The following is a 26,210-nucleotide window of genomic DNA, read 5'->3' as shown; positions in this document are numbered from 1 at the left end:
ACATTTCTTGAATTAAAACGTGAAAAAAATGTATATCGGAGTATATTAAAAGAACAAATATAAAAAATGAAATGCATACGTATCCGATAACACGTAACCGTCGGGGGAAAAAATATTTAGTCATTGGGTAATTTTACACAGCCTCAGAAAGTTTCTAGAAGCTTCTGAAAGTCACCTTAATAATTAAAGTCACAGAGGAGACTAACACAAAATGCTCAGCATCACATCATCATGGGAAATTCAGAGAAATGTCTGAATATTCAAGGTTATCGTTCAGGCCTCTTTATTAAGGCTGAACTTTGAGGATTATCAACCTCAACGGCTATCATTCTGGTTTGAAATATTTTTATAAGACAGCTGGAACAGTCCCAGTTTTGACAATAGTATCTATCATACAGTGAGGGCCAAGGGTAATTAGACAGTTACTGCCCCTCTAGTATGAGGACATAAGTTTTAGCCAATTTTGTATTCAGAAGGGATGCTAACTTACTCTCAAGGGCAATAACTGGGAATCTTTAAAAAAAAAAACTTCTGCATTATCAGGAAAAGTGTCTCCTTGGCGACAATCGAGGTTAAGCTCGTGAATCTGGTCTCTGTGTCCATGGCAACATAAAAAAAAGAAAAGACATGAATTTTCAAAATAACTAATTGACTCCCAAGTCAAATGGCACCACATGATGCAGTTGGGGGAAAAAAATCTCAACTGAATTATTGGACAGTGTCGCCACGAGTAAGATTTGCACAGAAGGATGAAGATCATGTTGGGAAAAAGAATATCATCCGTTCTGTTGAGAACAGAAACGAGCCAGTGCTGCTTCAGGGGTGATTTACATCCCCTGTTCTTGATGTCCCAGTTAGAACTAAGTAACAGGTGGATTCCAAAATCTGCCAAGATATTTTATCCACAAAACCCATGCCTTCCGTCAAGAAACCCAGGCTTGGTTAGAGTGTCCAAAAGGTTAGGAGCAAATAAATAAGCATTCTTATGACTGATCACTGCTGTCTCTAGTACAGCACTTCTGTGAGCTAAGATGAGCTAGAGGAAGCAGATCACAAGGTCAGTTCATGTAGTCTGGAGGAGTTTCAGTGTGGAGGAGTGGTCCAATATCCCTCCTAAGAACCTCAGAAAAGGCTACAGGAAATTGCTGCTTGAGGCTATCAAAAGCCAAAGCACAATTAACAAAACAGACAAGATATTTATAAATTTTGAATATATATATATGTATTTTGACAATGTTCTATTTCTACAGACATTTCAGGACAGTACTGGAAGCCACACATAAAGTTAAGCTATAAACTTGTTTTTAATATAATTGCTCCAAAATCCACTTTTGGTTACCCACTCATATGCAGGGTATGAACACATCTGAAGACTTCTCTATGGAGATCACTAAAAAATCCTCAGCACCATTTGGGAAAAAAAGAATAGGAATAATTTTTCACACCCACCTGGGATTGAAAGTTACGCAATTATTAGATTGAGCCAGGTGTAATTCAGCTTTCTCTTATTTGTGTTTTCGTACGGATCTGTGTACACAAAGCTCTTTTTTTTTTACCACTCGCTGGTGAGGTAATCGCTCGATTCTCACTTTTCCCCACTCTCCTGCGGATTTTTTCCCGCTGGGACTCTTAGTCTGCCAGACTCACACTCCCTCTAAACCCCTGCAGCAGACGACCCGGCCCACGTTTTTCGCCCGGAAGTTCGAAGCCAGCGTGAACCAGGAGATCGTCAACCAGCTGGATGCCTACCTGTTTGGCAGCCTGCCTGCGGGCACACCAGGCCTCAAAGCCTACTGGGAAAACATCTTTGAGGAGCCGGACGGCGTGCACAGCCTCTCGGACTCTCAGCTCACCCACTACCACGCCTTCGCCCGTCTGGGGCTCGCCCGTGCCGCCACCTCCCTGCAGGGGGACCCCAACGACAGCAGCTGCAGGTAGGGATCCCCTCCGGGCAGAGTCTCGGTGCTCTGCTGCTCACCTCTAGGCAGAGAAGGACTCCATTGGACTCTCGTGCCAGAGCAGTCACTCTTACGAGCTGCAGGACCTGGTACAGAGACAGATTAGATACAATCTCATCTTCACGTGTCTTTTTGCACAAAGGTAGAACATAGTAAAGAACAAGCTTTTGAAATACCCATTTCTTGATGGTGGGCTTACAGACGAGCCCCCAGATGAGATGACACAACCTGCCCTAGATCAAATAGCTGAATTTGTTACCCTGCCTCAGTAGTGCCATGCGATTCCAACACTGACCTCTAAATGTTTGAACACTTGACATTTTTAAGTGATGTTATTGCAACTTTCTGATACAGTACAGTCTGCATTCTTTTCGGTTTGAATTTATTTTAGCGTAACTGTTAATGGTCACAGACAGCAAAGTTGCTTACTGCGCTGGCAGATTTGGCGGAGATCTGATGGTCTGGTATTCCAGCAACGATAGGGAACAGTGAACAGTCAGCGTAGACGTCTTCATTCCATTTCAATACCAGCCCACCACAGGACCGCTGCATCCAGCTTCTTAACTACCTGTCTGAATCCAGACCTTTCCGTCAGGAAAACCTGAGGTCCGCCACGGCCATCTGACAGTCCTGCAGTGGGCAGTACGTGTGCGTTGGGTAGAGTTTAGCACAGCCATTCTGGGACATGAAATATGGGGATGGCTCAGCGGAGGTTTGGAAACAGTTGGCCTTCAGACAGACGTTTTGAGGAAGCACAAGGAGATGTTTGTGCGGCAGGCGGCGAGGCGGGGGGACGGGGGTGTGGAGAGGGAGGGAGGAGGCTCAGCCTGGCAGGGAGGACGGGGGAATCTGTCTGCAAGGAGACCCTGAAGCCAGGCGCTGAATAGCGCCTCTGTTCCTGCTTGTGTGCTCACCACCACCTCCTCTGGGAGCGTGGGGGTGCTGGGGCTCTGGGCGCGGGGTGTGAATGTTTGCTGTTCAGCTCGTCAGGGTAGCGGTGCTGCAATGGAGCAGCTCCAGGCTCTTACGGAATACCGATGAGGAGGCAGCTTGCTCAGACTGCTGCAGCAGCTCCCTCTGTCAGACCCGTTTGTTTTTCTGACTGTGTGGCTGTCCCGGAGCTTCTCAGCCTGACAACACACAGCTTGTGCCCAAACCCATGAGGCACCCAGGACGCACAGGCAGTGATCTTAACCTCCTTTCCTTCAAATCTATATGGGTTTCAAGAGTTGGGAGAGTCTCTCTTCTGGCAGTACTGAGCAACAGTTGGCCTTATGTTGAATTCCACTGCAGTTCTGATTAGCTCTTTGTCCTTTCGACGTCCTTATTTACTCAGTTAATAAAAGCCTGGAATTGAATATGTATAGGAATCCCTGTGGTCTATACAATGCCCAAACAGAAGAGATCTGCAGTGTTTCAAATATTTGCTGGTTTTGCAAAATTGCCAGATATTTTTATGGGCTATAAAGTCCAATGGTTGGAAATTTTATATTTCATTGTTGGCAGTTTCAGACTTTCAAACATTCATTCCTTCCATGAGCATGAAGAGGGGAGAAAGAAAAACCATGACTTGCGAGTGACACGAAACATGGAGTCTGGCTGAGTTCTGTCAAGGATTAGGAGAAAGGAGGGCTCTGGCTGGCCCTTCAAACAGAAGCTCCAAACACCCACCCGTTTCTCCTGATCACATCTCTGTTTGACGATTCTACTGGTACAAAGATATCATTCAGTACCTCCAAGCTGCAGATTATGTATCATGTAAGCTTTGATATTCCTTTCCTTTGTCAGGCACTTCAGAAACAAAAGGGTTATTTTCTATACCATAGAATTTAAGTTCTGAAAAAAGTTGCTCTATAGAGAATTCTGGGAGCTCCGCACGGTCTGTGGGAGTGCTGGAACCAGTCTGGTGTATTCTTAATTCTTACGCATATGGCAATGCAGCCAGTGGCTGGAGCTGAACAGAGTCAGTTCAGTCTGGACTATAGGCAGCACAGACTCAGCTACCAGCTCCTCCCCACAGAGAAAACCACTTTCTAATAGGTGTTTTAAAATAAAAATGATTCCTGTACAACTGAGTTACTGGAATTCAGAAGTATTTAATATTTCTTTACATAAGCAGGGAAAGGTAAGATAGGGATTGGATTTTAACCTGCGTCTCGGGCATTTTCATAGTTTCCACCAACAGAACAATACTTCTGATATCAAAATCCAAGGCAGGGAACAGGAGACAGGAGGCAGTGGACGAAGGCTGAAAAACAGGCTGGGAAAAATGACAGTAATGCTGCTTAAAGATTACAAAAGAAGTATTCGGTGGAACCTACTTACACTTAATTTGTTTCTCCCAGGTACTTCCCAATGGGACACCCAGTGTCAGTCCATTTGTACTTCCTGTCAGACCGTTTCCAGGGTTACCTGGTTAGGCATCATGCTACCAACCTAGCGACCAGCAAGCTGGAGACACTGGAGACGTGGGTGATGCCCAAGAAAGTCTTCAAGATCGCTAACCCGCCCAACAGCTTCAGCAGGCTGCAGTTCGCAGAGGTGAGTGCTCCGTCTGTGGGCGAAGGGGCAGTCTTGCGTCTGTGCTGAGCTGCGAGGGCCCCATGTTCTGCTGCGGAGTCCAGGCCCCGCAGTGGTATAGCAGGAGCCCCAGATGAGAGCAGCGAGCTTTCAAGAGGTTTCTCAGACCTCGCGTGGGAGTTTTCTGCTCGTTCTATTTTATTTTCAAAAATCTCCTTTGCCCTCCCGGAAAAGAGACATGCCTTGCTTTCTCCTTTATCTAAGGCTTTGAAATCCTCCCCCAGGTCTCTAGAGCTTGTCTACTCATTTCCCTCTTCCTGCGGAAAATCCCCATCGCTCTGCTTCCGCCAGCGCAGGTGTCAGATCAGACCAGCTTTTCTCGAACTTCCTCGTTGCGCTCGCGTGACCTTCCCTATCCGACGTCTTGTCAGATCATTTAGACCAGGGGGTCAGCCTCCAACGACAAGCATGCCATTGCTGCCACACAAAGAGACGGGTAACGCCACGTCCTGCTCCCAGAGAGCCACAGTCCCACAGGCTTCACACAGCCTCGCAGCTCCTCAAGCACAAGAAGCCTGGGGAATTAACACCCGCTAAGCCAAGATTCAGTTAAGTCATTCAGAAGGAAGAGAAGTTCCTCTGGCTTTTTGGTACCTGGAGACCACTGTTACATCAATAGAATGCCGGAAGTACACTGGTCTTGAAAGTTTGCCCTTTGTTCGCTCCGCCAGAGGTAGAATACAGCTGACGATACCTTAAATGTTACATTCATCGGGGCCTTTTACAGGGCGCCTGTCAGGTTTGGAGGGCCTCAAAGCACCTTTCCGCTTGTAATGTAATGTAATGTTTCTTTATTAGCCCTATACAATTTCTTGCATTAGGAATTCGTCTTTTCGCATACCCCAGCTTTTCTCCATGAGACACAGACAGGGAGAGAAGCTTGGGGTCAGAGCGCACGGTCAGCCATCGGACTGCGCCCCTGGAGCAGTTGGGGTTAAGGGCCTTGCTCAGGGGCCCAACGGAGTAGGATTCCTCTGCCGACCGCGGGATTTGAACCGGCAACCAAAGTGGGAGGAAGTGCCACTCCCTGGGGTTGCGCTGATTTATCAGAAACACATCTATTTATAGAGCACGACTCCTCTCACCTCTGGGTGGCTTAATATAGACACACTTACAGGCAGCCATTGATCTGTGGGGCCTTTTAATCAGCTCGGGTAATGATGATCAGAGGCCAAAGCCATCATCCGTCTCCGGTTTCCTAGTTCTACTGCCGAGTGCTCTCTCCCGTACCCCTCTTCTCCATCTTTCTCACATTTGGGAAAGTGCTGTGGTTGCGACTGTATTAAATATTCATCATTTTTCCGTTATTGTTATTTCGGCGCGTGCACGGTCCGATTCCACAGTGTGAAAGTGTCAAGATTATCGGGAAAGAAGATCGCCTGTCCCCCTCGCAACCACTGTCCAGCTGCACTGATCCGACTTCAGTGTAATAAAGACGTTTTAAATGAGCCTGAAATCCATTACAGCCTGTGCTCGGAAACCGAGTCCTTGATTAAATAAAATGAAATTAAATTCTCCTGCCAATCACAGATTACAAACCCAGTATATAATGGGCCCTGACAAACCACAAACCGTCTTTTGTTTTTAACAAATTGGATACTCCACTAGAGTAGTAAAGAAGTATAATGTGTGGTTACTGGTTGCAAAGGCTTGGATTGAATGTGGGCCCAAGCTGTTCTTCTGCAGAGGGGTCTTGTACTCTTGGTTGCTCTTGCCCTGCTCCTCTCGCACACCGCTCGCTCGCTTGCTCTGCGGCCCTCTTCCTCACCCCAAGTGCTCAGCGCCAGGCACAACCAAGACCCCTTGTACTGGACCATGGCCCAGCCACTTGTCGGCGATAGCCATAGACAGCTAGCCTACCTCTGCCCCTTATATCAGCTGTCAGCTGGCTAGCATTTCCGACTCTGAATGAAGCCACCTTAATTGTAATTAAAAACGTCTGGTTGCCCATTCATTTCTCGCGTTAATAACGGAGCTAAGAAGTTTTTCTTCTCTTGTCAAAAGAAAGACTAATGAGTGCATGTTATCCGCTTGAGACGAGAGGCACGGTTTGAGATGGACATTTCAAGTCGGCTCAGTTCATCCATTCCCCCTCTCTCTCATTCCGCCACCTCTCCCCATCCCCCTTCCTCTCCTCTCTCAGATCGGCACCGAGTGGGACGCCAAAGAGCGCATGTTCAGGAACTTCGGGGGCCTGATGGGGCCGACGGACGAGCCGGTGGGGATGCAGAAGTGGGGGAAGGGGGCCAACGTGACGGTGACCGTGGTCTGGATCGACCCCACCAACGTCATCGCCGCCACCTACGACATCCTGATTGAGGCCAGCGCCGAGTTCACCCACTACCGCCCCCCTCTGAACCTCCCCCTGCGGCCCGGCGTCTGGACCCTGCGCGTCCTGCACCACTGGAGCCCCGTGGCCGAGACGCGCTTCCTCATCACCCCCCTCGCCTTCCACAACCGCCAGCCCATCCGTCAGGGTGAGTACTCGGCCCCGACCCATCGCTGCCCACGGCCACAGCCGCCCTCTTGTCAGACCACTCGTGGAGACGTCAAGCTCTGAATTCCAGCTAGGATGATGTTGGACAATAACACAGGGCACGCTGAAGTAATGACAACGAAGTGGGTGTTACCAGCTAGTTTTTTAAGCTTAAAATGCATCTTCGGTTCAACAGCTCTGCCTTGCCTAGCAGAGGCAGAGGCAGAGCCTCTGTGATTTACCTGCTCAGTTCCTCCCTGCCTTTGGGAAGAGGGGAAAAAAACAACTCCTGTGAATTCCAAAACTGCCTGTGAGACATAGTTTGGAAAGTATTAAATGACAGCAAAAAAATAATAATAATTTGGCACCACACCCGTGATTTATGTGTTGGGGTAGCGTTTTCGTTTTCCTAAAAAAAAACAAACAGTCCTTTTAAAAGCAAAGCCGTTGAACGTTTATAGGCTGGCATTCATGCCAGGTGGCAGTCAGCCGGTTCCCCTTGTGGGGAGCGCAGAGTCATCCTGGCGCGGCCGCGATCTGGCAGAGCCCTCTGTGGGCAGTGATTTTTATACGTGCTTCATGAGGACCCAGAGAACTGCTGACGCTGGTAACGCCCAGGTGAGAACCGGGGAGGGACTCCGAGAGGCGCCGCGAACACCAGTGCTCGAAAATAACCGTTACGAGATTCTGAGGAATTTTGATCTTTACCTTGAGCACACAACCCTGCCTCTGTCTGCGCCGCTCTCCGTGCTGGGGAGTTCACAGGCTCTGATCCACTCCAGCCCTTATGAGAGAGAGAGAGAGAGAGATCTCTTTATTGGCCATATACAATTTCTTGCAGTAGGAATTTGTCTTTTCACATACCCCAGCTTGCTCTCCATTAAACACACAGACAGGGAGAGAAGCTGGGGGTCAGAGCGCAGGGTCAGCCATTTATAGCGCCCCTGGAGCAGCTGGGGGTTAAGGGCCTTGCTCAGGGGTAGGATTCCTCTGCTGGCTGCGGGATTTGAACCGGCAACCTTCCAGCCACAGGCGCAGATCTTTAACCACAGTGCCACCGCCCCGCCCCCTTCCCACTGGCCCTGCTCCTCTCGCACACCGCTCGCTCGCTTGCTCTGCGGCCCTCTTCCTCACCCCAAGTGCTCAGCGCCAGGCACAACCAGAGACTGCCTCATCCGTGTTGCTGGACATCACTGAAAACGGCTTCTGTTTTTCCATCCAGTGCGTAAAGTGGCAGACATTTTTAGGAGGGGTTGTTACAGGGTAATGCAGCAGAAGTGTGTAAGAAACCAGCGGTGACCATTCTAATTGTTTTGTCTTTTCCTGACAACCGTGCGTCATCTCTCTCAAACCTGGCCTCAAGTCTTCTTCTTGTGTTTCCCCTACAGAGGATGCTCTGAGGTTGCACAACGGCCCGGCCAAGAACAGCTACATGGAGCAGAGCTTCCATGGCCTGAACCCCGTCCTCAACATCCCTGTGCACCTGGGGCAGGTGGAGGCAGCCAAGCGCAACGCAGGGCTGACGGGCAGCGAACTGGAGCGCTGGGTGGACAGCCTAGTGGGGGCTCTGTGGTCAGCAGTGGACGTGTGTGCCGTGGGGCCCAGCAGCTGTCCGGTCATGCAGTCCTGCGGACACACCATGTGGAGCGCCCTCAGCCCTGACCCCAAGTCTGAGCTTGGGCCACCCAGAGCTGATGGGCGCATCAGGTAGCGCCCTCTGCTGGTCAGGAGGCTCACCTGCTATTTATTTTTTTAACGCCGTTTACTCTTATTTTAAGAGCATTTTTTGGTTCCTAGAAATTATAAATAGATGCGTAAATATGGACAAGCAGCAACAGAAGAAGGGGAGACTGCTAATATCTTTTATTCTTAATCCCTTTTGGTCTGGGCAATCTTTTTTTTTTACATTTTAGTTGTACTGTAAATGTACAGTAATATAACTACACTTCTTCAGGTGACCAACACGGAACCTGCCTCATCTCATTCTTCTCATTCAGCAGCAGCGAACGATGCGGCTGTGAAGTCAGAAATCAGGAGTATAAAACTGCTATTAAGCACAGGCAACAGTGTGTGAACATGTGACCACAAGGGATTCTCCTAAGCCTTAATGTGGGCACACTAGTATCACTCAGACGTGACTCAAAAAAATATATATCTTTTTTTTACTGCAGTCAGCCTGACTTTTTAAAGTAACTATGGTAACACTAATGAATTACCAAAGTCAATGTACAAATTCACACCCCTGTCCCTGGCCTGGACTGGAAAAACACAGTAATCTGCTCGTGATCTGTAAGACCGAGGCTGCTAGTTTTTTTTTGTCCTCAGCTTGCAAATGAAGCCTAGACCCTTATCGTGATTGTCCCATCCTGAAACTCCACGCTCTGCTCTCTGGGTTACCGTCTATATGGGGGTGACAGACAGCTGTCGAGAGTCTCCGAGCTCCCACGTATTAGCAGTCTTCCCAGCGTTTCCTTGGACGCATGCTCATGAAAACTCGAAGGCTCAGCGCATCTGGAAGCCCCAGATGTCACAGCTTGGTTTATTGCTGATTTCTTATCTAATTTATTTTTGTTTTTTAGCTACTGCCGACTGCCTGAAACTTGAACTTTTGAGCTGTCAGCTGTGCTGGCATACTTTGAACAATCCTCAAGTTTTTTTTAATTTGATTTTTTTTTTTTCTCTGGCACAAACAAAAAAGTTTAAAAGAGCTAAAGCAAGAAGGTTTTAGTTATTTATTTATAAATATATATATATAATAATTTTAGTCAATGACTAATGACTAAGTGCTGCATTTGCAGCTTGGTGAATATGTTATCTTCTGTAAAGGAGCTGCCTTTATTTACAAAGGCCCCTAGTCTGTACCTGTAGGCTGGCCATTGTGTTGTCAGTCCTGTGCTTTCTCACTGTTGTGTGCTTCCCAAGCAACCTGCTAGCAGTTCAGCCATTACCTGCAATGGCCAGTGCGTTTGGACGAAGTCCAAGAAAGGAAGGTTAATCCGATCAATGTGAAGATGCACGAAGAGTTTTTTTGTGGGATGGTCTGTTGTGGTGAAGACTTAGCCAGGACTTGTTCCTGGCTCGTGAGCCCAGCAGATACCAGGACATCTGCAACTCCAGGGGCCAACACAGTAGGAGGTGGCTGCAGTGCACAACTGGACTTTTGAGTCTGGTATCGGGTGGTTTTAGACTGGCAAAAGAAGCCGTTGGTAACTAACTCTTGTATTTTTTGTTTGCTTTTTCCAAGCACTTATTAAAGAGAGACTAAGACGTGTGTAGGATGCTTGATAGCTTTGCGTTTGGAGTTATGAAGAGGAGCGGGGTATGTGAAGCCATTCAGCACCAGCCTGTTCTCACTGGTTCAGGTTCTATTGTGGACAATCTTGCTTCATAAAATCATACACATGTGTCTACCCCCTCATTATTGCAATCCTCCCAGAGCATTAGTCCCTAACCTGGTCGAGGGTGAAGATGGGGCTGTCCGCCCAGGCTGCCTGTGAGCTGGGTTCAGAGAGCTGAGCTAGACATTGCATCCGGGGATTGCCATTGAGTTCAGGTGCTCAAAGGTCATTCCTCTCGTTGGAAGAGGTCAAAAACACACTCACACTGTGCCCCGGCCTCTAATGCATCAACTGCATGGATGGCCCAGGACTCCCAACTGAAAAGAATATTTCACTGGGTCTTTGCTGTTGTGCTATACTGTAGGTCTTAACCTTAATCTCAGCAGGCATCTGTAGTTTCAAGAGTCAGAAATTAAGTTCTGCAGCACACAGCAAAGCAACACTTCAGACCTCCAACCACTCCCACTGGAACAATTTCTGAATGACTTCTGTACCTACTCACTCTCCCTTCCAGGCCCTGTGCCCTGGCTGTGTGCAGTTAGCTATGGAAAGAAATGCAAGGAGTTTCTATTCATTGTTCATGGGAGAATAGCGAGGTACTTGTGAAAGGACCAGTGGGAGGACTGGGCAAAGTAATTTCCAATGCACAGGCACATCAGCATGAATGGAGCTAGATACTGAAGTAACAAGTTGCACAGGATCAGAAGCAGTTTCCTCTGCACAGAGATGCTGCTAGCAAACCTGTGTTGATGCTCTAAAAGCTGAGATCACACAGGGGGCACTGAAGTCTGGGGGCCAATAATATTTATGTGCAGTCTTAACCTCAAGCACTTTGTCTGGACTGTTGTCACCTGGTCTGGGAAATACCTCACAGTCCTCCTGCCCACTATGGGGCAGTGTTCAAGAAAGAGCTCAGTCACAGAGCAGAGCAGGGTCCAGAGACACAAGAAGTGATGTAGAATTTTCCACTTCTGATCGCCCATGATCCAGCACTAGAACACTCCAGTTCTGTTCCCAATGCTTAAACCCTTAATTTACTCTTGTGCATTTTTTTCAGCTCCTTAAAAACGACAAATATTGCCCAAAGCTATGAATTTTACCTTGTGAAATGCCCCAACAGTTTCAAAACTGAAAAGACTGGGAACATTTTTTCTAAAGATTATAAATGGTGTCATAACTGAAAGGCAGAAGCCACAAGGACTTCCCAGGTTTGGAATAAGGATTCCTGGGTTTTCTTGCAGACAGCCAGCCATTTTACCTGAACCAGCAGGCTGGAGAACTCTCCCTGCAGCCAGACAGCTGTTACACACCAGGCAGATGGAGAGCACTAATGTCCTTTTGTTGTTATGAAAACGGTAAAATCACACACACACACACACAAAAAAAATAATTATTCTATGTGAACAAAGAACTATTTTGTTATGAATAATATACGTAGATAAAAATGTACAGAAGTATTTTGTAATCAAAAGAAATTTAAAGAAAATTGTAAATAAAATTATGTTCCGAGCAAAAACTCAACAAAGGAATCTCACTCCTGGCACATGCAAGAGATGCTGTAGATATTTTATTTATTTGAGATTTTAAAATAAATGTACGAGCAATCTGACCTAGTTTGGATGTGACTAACTGTTTAATCGGCCCGTCAAAGAATCTAACGCCATATTGTTGTTCTCTTTTGGAAGTATGTATAACTACCGCAATCTTTTCTGAACCCACGTCCCTCTGTCCCAAGAGAGGGCTTTGTGCCTTAGGTGTGGTTCTGCCTAAAGAACATTTTTATTTTCCTGTCTGTGAACAACGACTTCTGAATTTATTTTTGCTTACTGCTGTATTTCAAGGAGGAAAAACTACCAATATGACATAAATGTGTATCATACCAAAAAAAAGCAAATCTGCCCTTGTAAATATAATGCTTTCTGTCTTACTGTTTTCAGTTTTTTTTTTGGAAAAGAACTGCTGACTTTTAAAATAAAACCCTTGAAAATGCATGTGTAGCTTCTTATTCTTAATATGAAGGGGATACCTCATAAATACAGCCACACTCGATGCTGCCCATTTTCAGATTTTTTAATGGCTGGCGTTAAGGTTTCAGAGAACAGTCTCACCATGCTGAGGAGCTGTGTTTTAGGGTGATACTAAGTGTTTTAGAGTGATGCCATATATTGCAGATAAAACAATATGCAGGTATTATGGTCAAACTATGCAATTGTCACTCTCAGCTAAAAATAAAATATGGCAGGCTAACACTCTGAAACATTTGTACTGCAAGTCAGGTACAAGGCGAGTTACTGTAGATAAGGAGATAAGGGATCTCGGGCATTCAGTAAACCAAAGCACACAGCTCAAAGGGACTCCCAGCAATTGGTAGGGCGAGCCACAGCTTATCAGGTATTCAGTCTCTAAATCATCTATAGCTTAAGACCACTGAGAAGATTAAAACTGGTCAAATGACCAGTTCAAATGTTTCTTGCCCTTATGGACAGGACCCCTGGGTGTAGATGGCCAGTGGGGATAAGTATAGAAGACCCCAATCTTTCCCCACTCCTTAATTAACAAGGGACTATCAGCAACACGCATGAATAGGTACAGAATTCACGTGAAACCGCAAGAGAACCACGTAACTACCATGACTCCTCATACGTGTTCATCTCCAAGATAAATCCAAAAAGTAACGCACATAAATAATGTAAACGGGATCCGGGAGCTGTGGAAGCCAGCGTAGTTTAGATCCGACCGGGATCACAGGAGAGGGAAACCCACAGGCACTATGTTTCTGATCAACCCCACACAGACGCTGTGCAGATCCCCTGGGCCCCAGCCTGCACAGCAGCGTGCCGGTGGAGTCCCGGATCAAAGGGACACCGACAAGCCATTAGCTTTCATTACATTCCGGTGGGCCGGAAACTCTCTGTCTAATGAGCCAGCGCGGGCCCAAGTGCCACACACCTGCCTCACCTGCAGCCCCAAGCCCTGCTCAGTCCTTCCTGGGAAGCTGCCGAACCAAACAAACGTCTCCGCCAGTTAGAGCATCGCGCCGTCACCCGCCATCAGCAAAGCTGGGCGTCGGCTCGGGTTGCCCAGAGAGCGGCACCCCTGGAGGGAGCTGGAAGATCGCGCCAGCAAGCGGAACGCGTGCATCCCGCAGCTGGTCCTGGATGAGCACGGCACAGCGGGGCATCGGGCGCGCGGTTTAAACTAACCGGAAAAGGTCAGAGCACTCGTGAGCCAGCAGCCCAACCACCATGAAGGCTGTAGCAACATGGCCTCAATCCCCCGTCCGCAGTTCAACTCCCCACATCGGCCACGAGTCCATTAATCCCCCTGGTCCTGCGGGCAGGACCACAAGGCTCTTGATGAGCATCCGGGGAAGAATCCCAAAGCTGCGAGGACAGTGATCTCTACAGTCTGTCGGGTGTGGACTCTCTCCGTTCTCCAGGTTGTTTTCTAAAATGTGTATCGGCCGATTTTCCTCACTTTCTCAGACCTTGGGGGCCCTAGTCAAGCCGGTTTTATGGGTCTAATTAAATCATCTCCTTTAGAGCTGGAGTTAATTTCAATTAAGCTGCTAAATTCCCCAATCGAGAACTCGTGGAATAAACATTTAAGACTGGGGCTAAGGAGCACTGATCTTTCTCCCTCACTTAAATATGCAGAATATTCTTGTCATAAGATTCTTGTACCAGAAGGAACATTTGCAGTCCAGATCATCTGAAGTGCTGTAGAAATAACCGAAAGTCTTCCAAGACTTGGGGGCACCTCAAGGCCAAACAGGTCAGCACTGCAATTTCGATCAGCATCTAGCCACTCATCCATAACCTCAGACAATCAAATTGTGCATCATTCATGCGGAGATAACAGCTTGGCCCTCAGACATTTGTCTGTTTCAGTATCAATACTAATGGAGATCAGTCACGATCAATATTGATCTTCTGTCCTTGACAAATGTCATTCACTCTGAGCTGGGGGGGGGGGGAACTTGGATGGAGAAGGGGAATTAGGACAACAGCACAAGCTTTGAAAAATGACAAGCAAGAGGTGAGGGGTGGGGAGTGTAAATAAACAGGCACAGAAAACACATCCTCCTCTACAAACTCTGAGCCTCCATGTGACTTACCGAGTCTGTACATGTAAACTGTAAATTTCAATTCACGTTTATTATAGAGCAGGGAAGTGATGCTGTATGATCCTAACAGATACGATGAGACACAAGAAGCAAACAGCCACGTAACCATAGGGTTAACTCAAATATGTTCCACGTAGAAACTGAATATGCATGCAGGTCTCAGGGGACCTTATTAACAAGATACTGTTTTGTTCTGTTCCGTTGTTCAGTCTCAGCCAGTAAAATGGCAACATCACACACATCAGCGAAATGAGAAAACGAAACCGCACAGATTCAAAGAGATTCACCTTCATCTCCAGGCTACAAGACTGAACGCGTGCAAGACATGGCACCCTGCCTGACTGCAAATCCGAACGGCGAATTAAACGCAGCGGTAAGAAACAACATGTGCCACTTCCTGTGAATGCGGGGTGGCGGCCCAGAACGGCTGCAGAAGGGAGAGGCAGCCCTAAAGCTCTTGATGAAGGGGCAGCACATCAATGAAATCTCAGACAGTGACAAGAAACCCACTGAAACAACAAATCAATAGTTTAAACATCTGTATCAATGCCGCGTACTAATGCCTTTCCATTTTCATGAGTGGCGAGATAGAGAATTTACTGAGACAAACTCGCTGCACTGCTGAGCAACACGGCCCGGGACTCACTGATCTGCTCAAGCCATCCCTTCTGGATATTGAGTGCGATCCCAAGCCCCCTTGGCAGTTTTCCCAAGTGTAACCCCTCAAAAATGTCCGACGTGCCCAGACTATCTCCTTAATCTCTACTCTGAACTGAGCAGCTTCCGGTTCTACCGATCTGTGATCTGAAGCCTCACTGAAAAGCATCCCTACAAATCATGCAAAGAAAGACCCTTCACGAGGCAGGCAAGGGTAGATTCGGCAGAGCTCCTGCACTGCGTGAAGGATAAGAGAGAGAGAAAGCTCCTGACACAACTCTAAAACAACAGTGCGTCTTCCTGACGAATGATACAATAAGGCTGGTCAGTGATGCGCACAGCCAAACCCCAGCTGAATACCTCCGCCTGCGTGAGCATCGCAGAGAGAGAGACAGCGAGGGAGAGAGACCGCGAACAAGAGCGAGCGAGACAGACCTCAGACTCTTGCCTTTGCGTGGAGATTGCGGACATGAGGGACCCTGGCTCAAGTCTTCAAAATCCTCACTAGGCACTGTGGCATAGTCAACCCACGGGACTTCAGAACCAAGAGCAGAAACACAAATCAGAGGACCAATAACATGGAAGCACATTGTAAAAAACTGAGAACAGGAGGTGCTTTCTTACACTAAGAGCTGTTGAGAGGCGAAAACGCCCCAGTCGGGTTGTTAAATCGGATACCCCACTTTCTTTAAAGAAACGGCTGGATCGGATCCTTGTGACTGTTAACCAGACTAGCTAGGCAGCCTCCTCTCATTTGTAATCTGTTTTAAATGAACAGATCAACAAGCAAACAAGACAGGGCGAGGGTGAGAGAGAGACAGGAGAAAGAGGAATAGATTGAGCAAAGAAGGAACTGACTGTAGTTTGTATACTTTATGTTACTGTAACATTTAACTCAGTGAAAGCAGACTATACCTTTTGTCACAAAACATCCTCTTTCTCCATCTACAAATTTAACACCCCTTCCGGGTGTTCAATTATACACAATACTACTACAAAACCCACAATTACAGAACATCTAACTGACCAACGATACACACGTCAAATCTTTTTCAGCGCCTTTCTTCTTTCCGATGAACAGCTTCAGAGTCTCTCACATCCTCTCTCTGGCATCGCTACCAGGTGAGCCCGGGACGTGCAACAGCACAGCTGCGCAGTTGTGTAAAAAGAGTTAAAAGCCGGAAGCCTCAACAGCTGTCGCCACACACACATGGCTTCTCCAGCCTCCAGCCGTATCCGAGGAGAGCGCAGCCTGCGCGTTGGAAAACACGGATGTGCCCCAATCCTCTTTAGGAGAAGATCCCAGGTTTCAAATGGACCTGAAGGACCACCCTGGGACCGGGCTCGGGTCCAGAACCACGTCACAACGCACTCCTCCCGCGCGGTCCGCACCGACATCCGGGACCAGGGGGCACCGTGACCTCGGTCCGTGCCGCCGCCGGGACCCGAGCAGATGGAGACGAGCGGGCGAGACGCAGCGGAGAGGAGGTAGGCTTGGGAGCCGAGGCTGAGCCGACGGGCCCAAGGCCGGCTCAGCACTCCATCTCCGACTGGCATACAAATGACATTGGCAGGTTTTGTGGTGACTAATCTGTGTACCCTCGCTTGGGCACGCAGAAGAGCTGGCTGGACCAGGCTGTCCACATGGAACCAGTGCAGCCCCCTCCCCACCCATCCACCCTTCGCAGCGAAACCCATTTTGTTCAGGATTTGCAAAGCGGAGTCACAGAGGGCAACAGCACTGACAGCACTTCACACCACCTTGCTTTTCCAACAGCCTAAAGGGTGCCATTCCGGCCCCTTTCCACTTATTAAGCTACGCTAATAACAGCCTTGTAAAGGCTAAGCACGCCACTTTATGAGACACGAAACATAAAAGTGCATTTAAGAGTGAAAGGAAAATGTGAAACCCATGATTACGGAAAAATTGCACTGCACTGATGACTGCAGGAGAGCGAGAGGGATGTGGGGGAAGACAATATGTAACCTGGAATGGGATGCACTTCCACTGGTCTAAAAGATCGAGAGCGTCTCTAAAACATCCGTTTCTTGCCCGTTCTGCAGGCGAATTTGCAGACAGTCAGCGCCGCCGTCTGCTGATCACCTTTCATTTGTCCTTACCCCATCACATCAACCCTGCCGAATCCTTCACATGCTCTCCTAACGTTTCAGCTCGCTCAGCTTTCTTGATCTCCCTCCTAGACAGCCGGCCACTTCGAGCCCATTTCCCCCTCCAAGACAAACACTTCTCCCATCGCTTCGCCCGGCCGAGCACAGGGTTACCAAGGCACCTACTACACTCCAGTCGGCTAAGCCACCCAGCCTGTATTTTTATATCACCAACAACGGCACAGTCTTGAGTCGTCCTCCATAAGCCCAAACCACTGAGCTTCCTAAAATCTTTTACCACTCTCGGCACGCACCACCAATGAGATGCCGTCATCCCTACCATCAGCAAGAGCCCCAGGCAGAAAGGGGCATCACCCGCCTCATGCAGCAGCTCCAATTAAATTCTCCAGCCCTCTTCCCCCTGCTTCACGAAAACACGCTAAGATGAATGAGGGACAAAACGCCGTCTCCAGCTCTAGCAATGGTAATGGCAATTTATTATGCTTTATCTATTTGGGTGTGATTAACCCTAGCCATAAAAACGGATAGTTATTACTAGCACCTGCAAATGTTCCAATTTCTCTTTGTCACACCAGTGTGCTCTGATTCACAATTCAGCAGGGATTACTGAATCAATCTTCTGTCCCGGCAGCTTAGAGTCCATAAAAGCAGTCCATCAGACAGCATCTCTATAAAAAGACGCAGCCAAGACAAATCTTTACAGAACTGTCTTCATCTACAAGAAGCTCGTGTGGAGAGTAATGACTTCAGAGCGCTGGACTACAGCATGTTCAGTTGCTCAGTGCATTCGGTAGCTCAGTTTTGGGGTGCCGGGCTTCAGCGTATTCAGTAGCTCAATGTGCTGAAGTGCAGTGTGTTCAAGTAGCTCTGTGGTGGAGTGCTAACCTGCACAATGTTCAGTGCTGAAGTGCTGGGCTGTAGTGTGTGATATGTCTAGAAGTATCTAATCAGTAAATCAGATCAGGGTCTCTTTATTGTCTAGACTCTTTTCAAGTGCAGTGTGGGAGACTAGCAAAAGGATTAATTTTTCTTTTTATAAAAGTACTTTTAAGTTGTTTTCTTTTGTGCTCGCTTGTGGTGCTTCCTCCAGGTCTGAATCTGAAACAACATGAGCTACAAAAAGGCCTGAGTTGTGACTGCTTGACAGCTTAGTACTTGTTGTGGTGACAGTCTGTCACTAAATCGTTACGAAACCCTTTGTGCTCTAATGTCTCAGCAGGAGCTTAAAACTTCGGCATCTGCGCAGCTGTGACAGTTCAAACACTTTCAGAAGTGAAATCATCCTAGCACACAGGCCACAGCACAACACAATTGCTCATTCTGTTTGGCTGACATGTTTATCCAAAGCGTCTAAGACCCTGGGCATGCTGGGTGTTTTACTGGGGCAGTTCAGGTGAAGTCCCTTGCTCAAGGGCACAACAGCAGTGTCTCAAGAGGGATTTGAACCCACAACCACTGCGCCACACTTCTGCCCTCATGGTGCAGAGGTCTCATGACATCAGGTCTACTGCAATGACCAGCATTCAGCATACTGGTCATTGCAGGCCCCTCTGGGTCTTTACCAGGCCCCGAAGAACTCTGTGCTGTAGCGGGATCTTGAAAAGACTACCTTGAACAGGAGCCACCACCTTCTTATTTTAAACTCATCAGTACACTGACTGGACCTCTGAAATCAACAATGAAACACCCCAAATACTGCAAAGGAAATGTCAGCAGTTCGGGTAGATCCTAATGAACGCGAGTATAAAGAGTCTGGCGAGGTGAGCTTAGCCAGGGGAATGACGGACTGCCCAGATCTCCCTCATTACCGCGAGGAACAAACAATACGGCAACCAGCTGGATTCAGGTCTGTTCTACACCACCTCCTGGAGACCATGCGAATGGCTTTAGCCTGCTGCCAGGTCAGGTGCCTGCCTGCCACTACACCCAAGATGCTCACGGCCAGTTGGAATTCTTTAAACGACATTATTCGGACAAGGAGGTGCTTCACGACCTCAGATCGCGGCATGATTCCCTGCCACGTGACTTCTGGGACACGGGACTGAGGCGACACACAGCACACAGCAAGGGGGCCCAATACGGCCTTTGGGCCAGAACCCTCCTCTCCAGTCCCAGCCAGGGGTGCCCATTCCTGGTCCCGGAGGGCTGGTGTCGGCTTTTCTGGACACAACCAACTTCTCAGGTGCCAACGCTTTGACGTTCACGGTCACCTTCGGCGTAGCGCACAGAGGGAGATGCGGGAAACCCATCCCTGCACTCTGGATGAAATCGCACAGAACCCACACCAGCCTGTCAGACATCAGTTTCAGTGTCTGTCATCCTAACACTCAGCACTATTTATATGCTAAGAGAAACAATGCGTGGGATTGTTTCTGCCTCTCGTCTTTGCGCTTCGGTTTGAAACGCACAGCTAATTAGAGCCAGCCAGAGCTTCTTCCCGTTTCCAGCTGGGAATCCTGTGGCGTGGCCCCCCCAACACCCACCAAAGGTGATGCTTCTAAATGGGCTTTCTTCAGTGAGCGATTTGAAACAGGCCAAGAAGATGAAAAGGAAGACTGTGCTGTGTATTCCACCGGGACTAAGGTGCTGCAGATCCACACATATAATAATAATTCCTTACACTTATATAGTGCGTCTCTGGACACTCCACTCAAGGCGCTGTACAGCTAACCTGGATGATGTGACGGCAGCTATAGTGCACCAGTACACTCCCCACACACCAGCTGTCAGTGGGGAGGAGAACAGAGTGATGAAGCCAGTTCAGAGATGGGGATTATCAGAAGGTCATGATTGGTAAGGGCCAATGGGAAATTTGGCCAGGATGCCGGGATTACACCACTACTCTTTTCGAGAAACGCCCTGGGATTTTTAATGACCACAGAGAGCCAGGACCTCAGTTTTATGTCTCATCCGCCTTTTTACACTATAGTGTCCCCGTCACTATACTGAGGCATTAGGACCCACATTAAAATCTGACTCGATTAAACCGTTAGTTTCTATTCAATTTATATAACAATACAAAAAAAAAAACAACAGCAGTTTAATTCGGGCCCTACAGTTAGCTCATGAAAATCAAAGTGCCGTCTATATACATTCTAATATTAAGGAAAAAATATTCTTAACACGTTTTAGTACGGTTTTTAAACAGATATCAAATCATTTAGACAAAATGAAGCCAACCAGCTTTGCAGCCGTTTGCTAAAAGGCTGCGTAGCAAGTCATTTATTTATTCAAGGAGAAATATATATATATATAAGTTTGTGCAACGACTTTACATTCGTAAAATGTTTTAGGAGAAGTTCAAAACGTAGCAAACGGCCTATGTATTTGCACAACTGCTCTAAGTTACGTTTTATGTCAGAAAAGCACCTGCAGCAACCCAGGGGTATTTTCAAACTATAATAATCGAAAACCGTAGAGACAAACGAACAAAGGCGGAATTATTGACAGAATCATACTGGATGTGGCCCCTGATGTCGGAAATAAATCTCCATACTTACAATCAGACAAACAACGGGTTTCACAAATTCTAGATGAAACAACAATAATAATTTGCATTACAAACGAGTAAGGCGTCCGAGGAATAGTTGCACTGTCCTTTCTTTTCACGTGCTGAATTAACGCCAGACTGATTAACGTTAAAAATGCATTGGAAAAACCTATGTTACACGAACTCGTTCGCGCATGTATTGCAAAAGATGACTTACAGCGCTTCTTCCTCGCAGTCATCACTCGCACCCCTCGGTCTGGCGCCTTCTTTTTAAACGCTGGAGCATGGCGGCGCTGTTCTGGCAGGATCTCGTTTTGTTTTCTCGAGCAATGCATTTTGCAGTGCCTTTCCTAGTGGCCTGAAAAAAAAAACACCCCTACGCGAGGCTTAGCCTTCCTGTCGGCCTTCGTTTGGGCGCACCAGCCTTAACAATTCTGCCTGTGCAATGCCTCCTCCTTCCCTCCCGCACGCCGCCATTTTCTTACTTTCTGCAGCACGGCACAGGTGTTTACTGCGTCAAGCAGCAACAAGGGAAGGCAGCGTTTTCGGTAGCCAGCGCATGCATAAACACATCTAAAGCTGTTTGTATCAATGAGAGCAACAACTCAGATCCGAAAAAAACAGCTGAATTTGAAAATCACCTATGTGGATTCCCTGATTAGTGGAATTATCCTGCTGCTAACTGCATCGTGTCATAGTGGTTTGACTTCAAAGGGCCCTTCTCGGCCGTTGCCCCATTGTCTGCTTCAGCGAGCATTCGGGAGACGGGGCTCGTACCCCTGCCAGGGTGAAAGCTGCTGGAGGCCATCAGCTGGCACGGGTCAGAGCCCAGGAGAGCACTCGTCACGCAGATGGCCAATGGGCTCTGAAACCAGGCCGCTGGTGCCCAGTGAATCAGTTGACTGGACTGGGCAGGGAGGCCAGAACAGCTGGGACTGGTGCTCCTATAGACACAGTGCAGGGACACAGAGCCGCAGAGCTGGAGCAGAGCGCTCCGTCCCACTGCTGTGTCTCTAGTGCGCTGAAACCACAGCAGCAAGACTCACTGCAGATACCAAACAGCCCCTAAATATGAGGCCCCTGTTGAACAGCATACCCTTGTTTCACAGCTAGTGTTTGTAAGGCACCTGATGAGTCATGAAGAAACGAGTCCTCCTTGATCTACCCTCGTGGTTCCGAGATGTCGGGGGGGGGGGCTGTAGTGGAGGGCAGGGGCACGACCCACCACACCCAGCCGAGCCTGGACCCAGGCCCAGGGCTCGGCAGATGCCAGGTGTCAGACCATTGCAGCATCTGCCCCCCCCGAGCCCGGCCGCACCCCAGCTCCCACCGAAGGCTGCGTGGGAGAGGTTCTGTTTCCCAGGCGCCTCTGACAGTACTGAATGACTTATACACGTTGCGCAGCTCAGGCTGCTGCAGAACAGAACCGCTTTGTACACGTGGCAGTAAATGAACCAAACTCAAAAGTGGCGCTGTACAAAGCAAAAGGGGAAAGTCGACTGACCTGCAAGCCCAGGTGTGTTTTTTCAATGGGTTAACTTCTCAATGAGTTTTCCTGTGAATCTGAAAGGACGCAAGGCAGAGAGTCTTAATGGCCCTGCGTGCTCATCTGCTAATCCAGGTCCTGTCGGAGGAAACCTAGAGCACTGCAGGCAGTGCGCGGCTCTCGGAGTGCAGTCATTTCCTGCAGCAGCAGCAGCTGCATCCCTGCAGGGCAGCAAAGCAGAGAAAGTGCTCATTGCAGAGTCCTGTTGGAGTTCATAAAAAAGGAACAGATTGTTCAACTCATACACATTATGTGACATGTTCTGACAAAAGCAGGCTCTTTAAGAGCTCACTGTTTACCTAACATTTACCTGAAAGAGTCTGGTGTTGCTAGAGCAGTGCACGCTGTTTGAAGCCTGGATCCATACCGTAGCCACAGGCCATGTCTATGGATTTCATCTAGTTCGATTTCTGTGTTTCTTACAGATGTGAAGAGGTCGGCAGCCTGTCTCACGCACAGCAGCGAGGCACAGGAACAGCTCAGAAGGAATATCTTAGCGAGCTGTGCTCCAGTGGGATCCCACATGTCAGGTGAATGCATCAGAAAATGTAAAACGGGAAAGAAAGAAAGCATAAATCACAATCCAAGTGCTATGAAATATACATTAATGTCTTCATACTTTGAAGGTCCTTTTTAATTCCAGCCCTCCCTGTAAACAGGAAAGGAGCCAGGACACAATAAGGAGAAGACCGTCATTGGGCTGTCCTGCCACAGTGTCAAACCCACATTGATATTGCCTTATCCGTCCAGCAGTTCTTGAAGTGCACATGAGATAGCATCTTCACACTGATGTTTGTCTCCATATACCTTTAACACACTGCTCAGGCCAGCCCTGTCCAATCCCGGAGCCACAGGCTGCAGGAGTGCTGTCAGAGCGCACCTCTCCTGTGTCTCGAATTCACCTGAAGGTGTGCTACAGCTGCACCACGAGGTTCATCTCTGTGACTCCCAGTGTCCCCTGCACGTTTCCAAAGCGACTGGCTTCATTAGCCTTCCGATGGAATATTTATCGGGTTTCAGAGGCAGAGAAGGCAGCAGCAATTGGGACCACTACAGGACAGGAGCACAGCACGCCCAGCTTCATAGCCTGCAAGTACGCACAAGGTTAAAGAAGGGACATGAGCTTCTGCTTCATACAAGGTCATTATGCAGCTTTGAAACGATGATTAACGTGCAGAAAAGTGAAATATCAGCACAAATGCACCGATTACACCATAGTCTTTTAACTAACTAGCATAGTCTTCAAAGCCTGCCATAAAGAAGCTGTTTATCTTGCTGCAGGAACCTAGAAGGGAGGGTTTTTCTTTGGATTCGAACCTGGGACCCAAGAGCTGTAGGCAGCTGTGCCCACTGCCACGCTCTTGTGCCACCCATCCGAAATACAGTATGGAGTATGGTGTTTTGGTAAACTGATCCCAGAATTTATTATCTAAATATTATTGTATTGCATATCTGAAATTCATATACCAACCAATGTATTTTCGCTATGCTAGTAAGCAACTTGGAAATTTAAAGAAAGCAAATCAAGTTAAAGCTGTATATAAAGAACAATCAAACTTTCTGGGCTTGTAAATGATGGTAAAACTAGCCCTTCTTTTCCTCCTGAAGCCTGGATAGTTCCCAAAGCACGCTACATTGATTCTGTAATGTAAGACCTGCTGTTGTACTAATACTCTGGTATTAACAATAAGCAGATAAGATCCAGGTTTTACCTGCTCCTGGCACCCCGTCCTTCAGATTTAAGATGGGGAAGTAATTGCGGCGCACTCAGGAGCGCTTCGCTCCCTGCCTTGGGATCGCTCTGCTCCTCTGCCTGGAGCAGGCTGCGGGGCTGAGCTGGCAGCCAGGGCAGGCAGAGCTGCAGCAGGCAGCACCCACAGCTCGTTAGGTAAATAAAGAGGTTTTGTTAAGTGGAGATTAAGGCTTTGATTGTTCTAAGCTTCTTGTTTTGGTTCCTTGAGCTGTCAGATCGCCCTGGAAGAATCCCTTTTCCTCTCAGTTATTCATTAGAGGGGAGATCTGCGATAGAGCCGGGTAAATTAGATTCACTGACATCCTGTTAATTGAGTCATCTCCCTTGCGCCCGGCCTGGCTGCCTTCTTTTTAATTAGCAGCTAATCAAATCAATACGCTGCCTGCTGACTGCGGGAGGGGTGGGGAGGCGCGTCTGCGCTGCACCCTGGAACAACCTGACCTCTGACCCCGGCCTCAGGGGATGAGGGAAACTTCCAATGCCGATTGCAAATCAGGAAACCACTCGTCCACGGCAGAACTTTGTGGTATAACGCCACTTCTCCACTTTTTAATCTCCAGACTTTTTCTCTTCTGAATGCAAGAGTAATAGCAGGGCCCTCTTTCCTGTCCCCGCGCCCTGTCCTTCCTCATGTCTTGCTGAACAGCGCTGCACCTAACTGATCTGGCATTTGCACGGTTCACACGTGCGCAGGACAAGCAGCGAAGTGGAGCAAGGCTTTTATTCCCCCAGCATGCTATTTGTTTCTCAGCCTGTGATGGAGTTGTGTTGTCTCTGGGACGCTGCCCCACTTGACAAACTGCGCTTCTGGAATAGGTCCCACTTTCCCATGAATCAGAGGCTTCCTTCTACTTCACCCCAGGGAGGAGGGCGCACGGGACCCCTCTCTCAAATAGGGTGCAGGCCCATGTCCCAGGTGGTGTCTTAAACCCTTACAGGAGCCACGTTAATATGTCCGCAGCAGGCAGGTTTCCTGCTGGCAGTGCTGTCTCCCGTCATCTCTCAAAAGGCATTCCCCTTCAGGCACCACAGCTGAAGAGCAGAAACAGCGACTCTGCTGCGGCTTCTGCAGGGACCCCCAGAGTAAATGCCTGAATAAACAAGCATCCATATTTTAATCAAAGCAGAGAACGGAGTCAGAAACTGCAGAATTATTTTAGTGTCGCTGAAGGTCTGAGCCAAACGACGGGACCCACTTGGCAGTGCGTATCCTTCGGCGATGTCTAATTAAATCAGGGACTTGTTCTGATTTCACAACCAAGCAGGGACCACGGGACTGGAGAAAGCTGAGCCTGCAGAGAAACAATCAAGCAGGTCTTACCGGTCACCTGGGACACGTGCGTTTTTGATATATTTAGTAAATGAACTTAGTGCTGTCAGTTTGAACTAGTTCACCACAGTCTGGTGAGTAGAGGCCATTCTCTGCTGTACCTGCAAATATCTCTAGACAGATTTGGGGATCACAGCTATAGTTTTCAGACAAGTCCGGGTTATTTCCATTCTGAAAACAAGGAAGAAAAACACATTCTGGTTGCTAAGCCTTCTTCAGGAGGGAGCAGGGACAGTTTTCAAGATGCCACTCAAGGCATCTAAGCATATTGATGACATTTGGATGGCTGGTCTGGCGCTGGCAAGGCAGAGTTGAACAAATCCCTGTAAATAGATCTTAATCATAAAGGATTTATATTTTTGCTATTATTATATACTGAATAAGTTTCTGATACCGTGTAGCTAAGGGCTTTTAAGGAAAGGCTCTGCTGCCCCCTAGCACTGACAATATGTATTTCAGTACCATCAAAGTTAGATAAAGTGATGCACTAAAAAAACCCAACAGTCAGGTGTAATGTATTTAATGACATATTTTGAATATATATCAAATACAACCACAGAAAATGTGAACACAGAAGCATATCAAAGATATATAGTAAGAGTTCAGTATCAAACGTGATGCAGTGTTAGTATGAAAACATAAAGGTCGTACCCATTACAATCTCCGTGGGCATTGTCAGAAGAGTGCTGGGAGCACTGAAGTACAACGTCCTGGACAGACCACTGTGAGATGTTCTTCACCAGTCAGCCGGCGAAGGTTGTCCAGTCGTCTCCTGTTGATGGACTTAGAGAGCCGGTCCTACAGATGTTCTACTTGACTCATGTCA

General features: G+C 47.9%; 1 protein-coding gene and 1 long non-coding RNA gene across 2 annotated transcripts in view; one reads left to right on the top strand and one right to left on the bottom strand.

Moving 5' to 3' along the window:
- The window catches only part of xylt1 (xylosyltransferase I), a 56,650-nt gene extending 44,307 nt beyond the window's left edge, over positions 1-12,343 (top strand). Inside the window, exons 8-11 of the mRNA XM_088613151.1 lie at positions 1,669-1,934; positions 4,304-4,499; positions 6,682-7,015; positions 8,403-12,343. Coding sequence (XP_088469277.1) covers positions 1,669-1,934; positions 4,304-4,499; positions 6,682-7,015; positions 8,403-8,725 — 1,119 coding nt within the window. The 3' untranslated portion in view covers positions 8,726-12,343. The remainder of the gene's footprint in view (positions 1-1,668; positions 1,935-4,303; positions 4,500-6,681; positions 7,016-8,402) is intronic.
- Positions 1,921-21,285, bottom strand: LOC148644880 (uncharacterized). The gene is made up of 3 exons (XR_015928559.1): positions 20,973-21,285; positions 7,723-7,798; positions 1,921-2,044 (listed from the first exon to the last, which is right to left on the bottom strand). It is a non-coding gene; the product is annotated as an uncharacterized LOC148644880 (long non-coding RNA).
- Between the last annotated feature and the right edge of the window lie 4,925 nt (positions 21,286-26,210).

Source organism: Lepisosteus platostomus, chromosome 19 (genome assembly GCF_059453375.1).
Source record: "Lepisosteus platostomus isolate fLepPlt1 chromosome 19, fLepPlt1.hap1, whole genome shotgun sequence".
NCBI lineage: Eukaryota > Metazoa > Chordata > Actinopteri > Semionotiformes > Lepisosteidae > Lepisosteus > Lepisosteus platostomus.
This window is presented reverse-complemented; position numbering and strand designations above follow the sequence as displayed.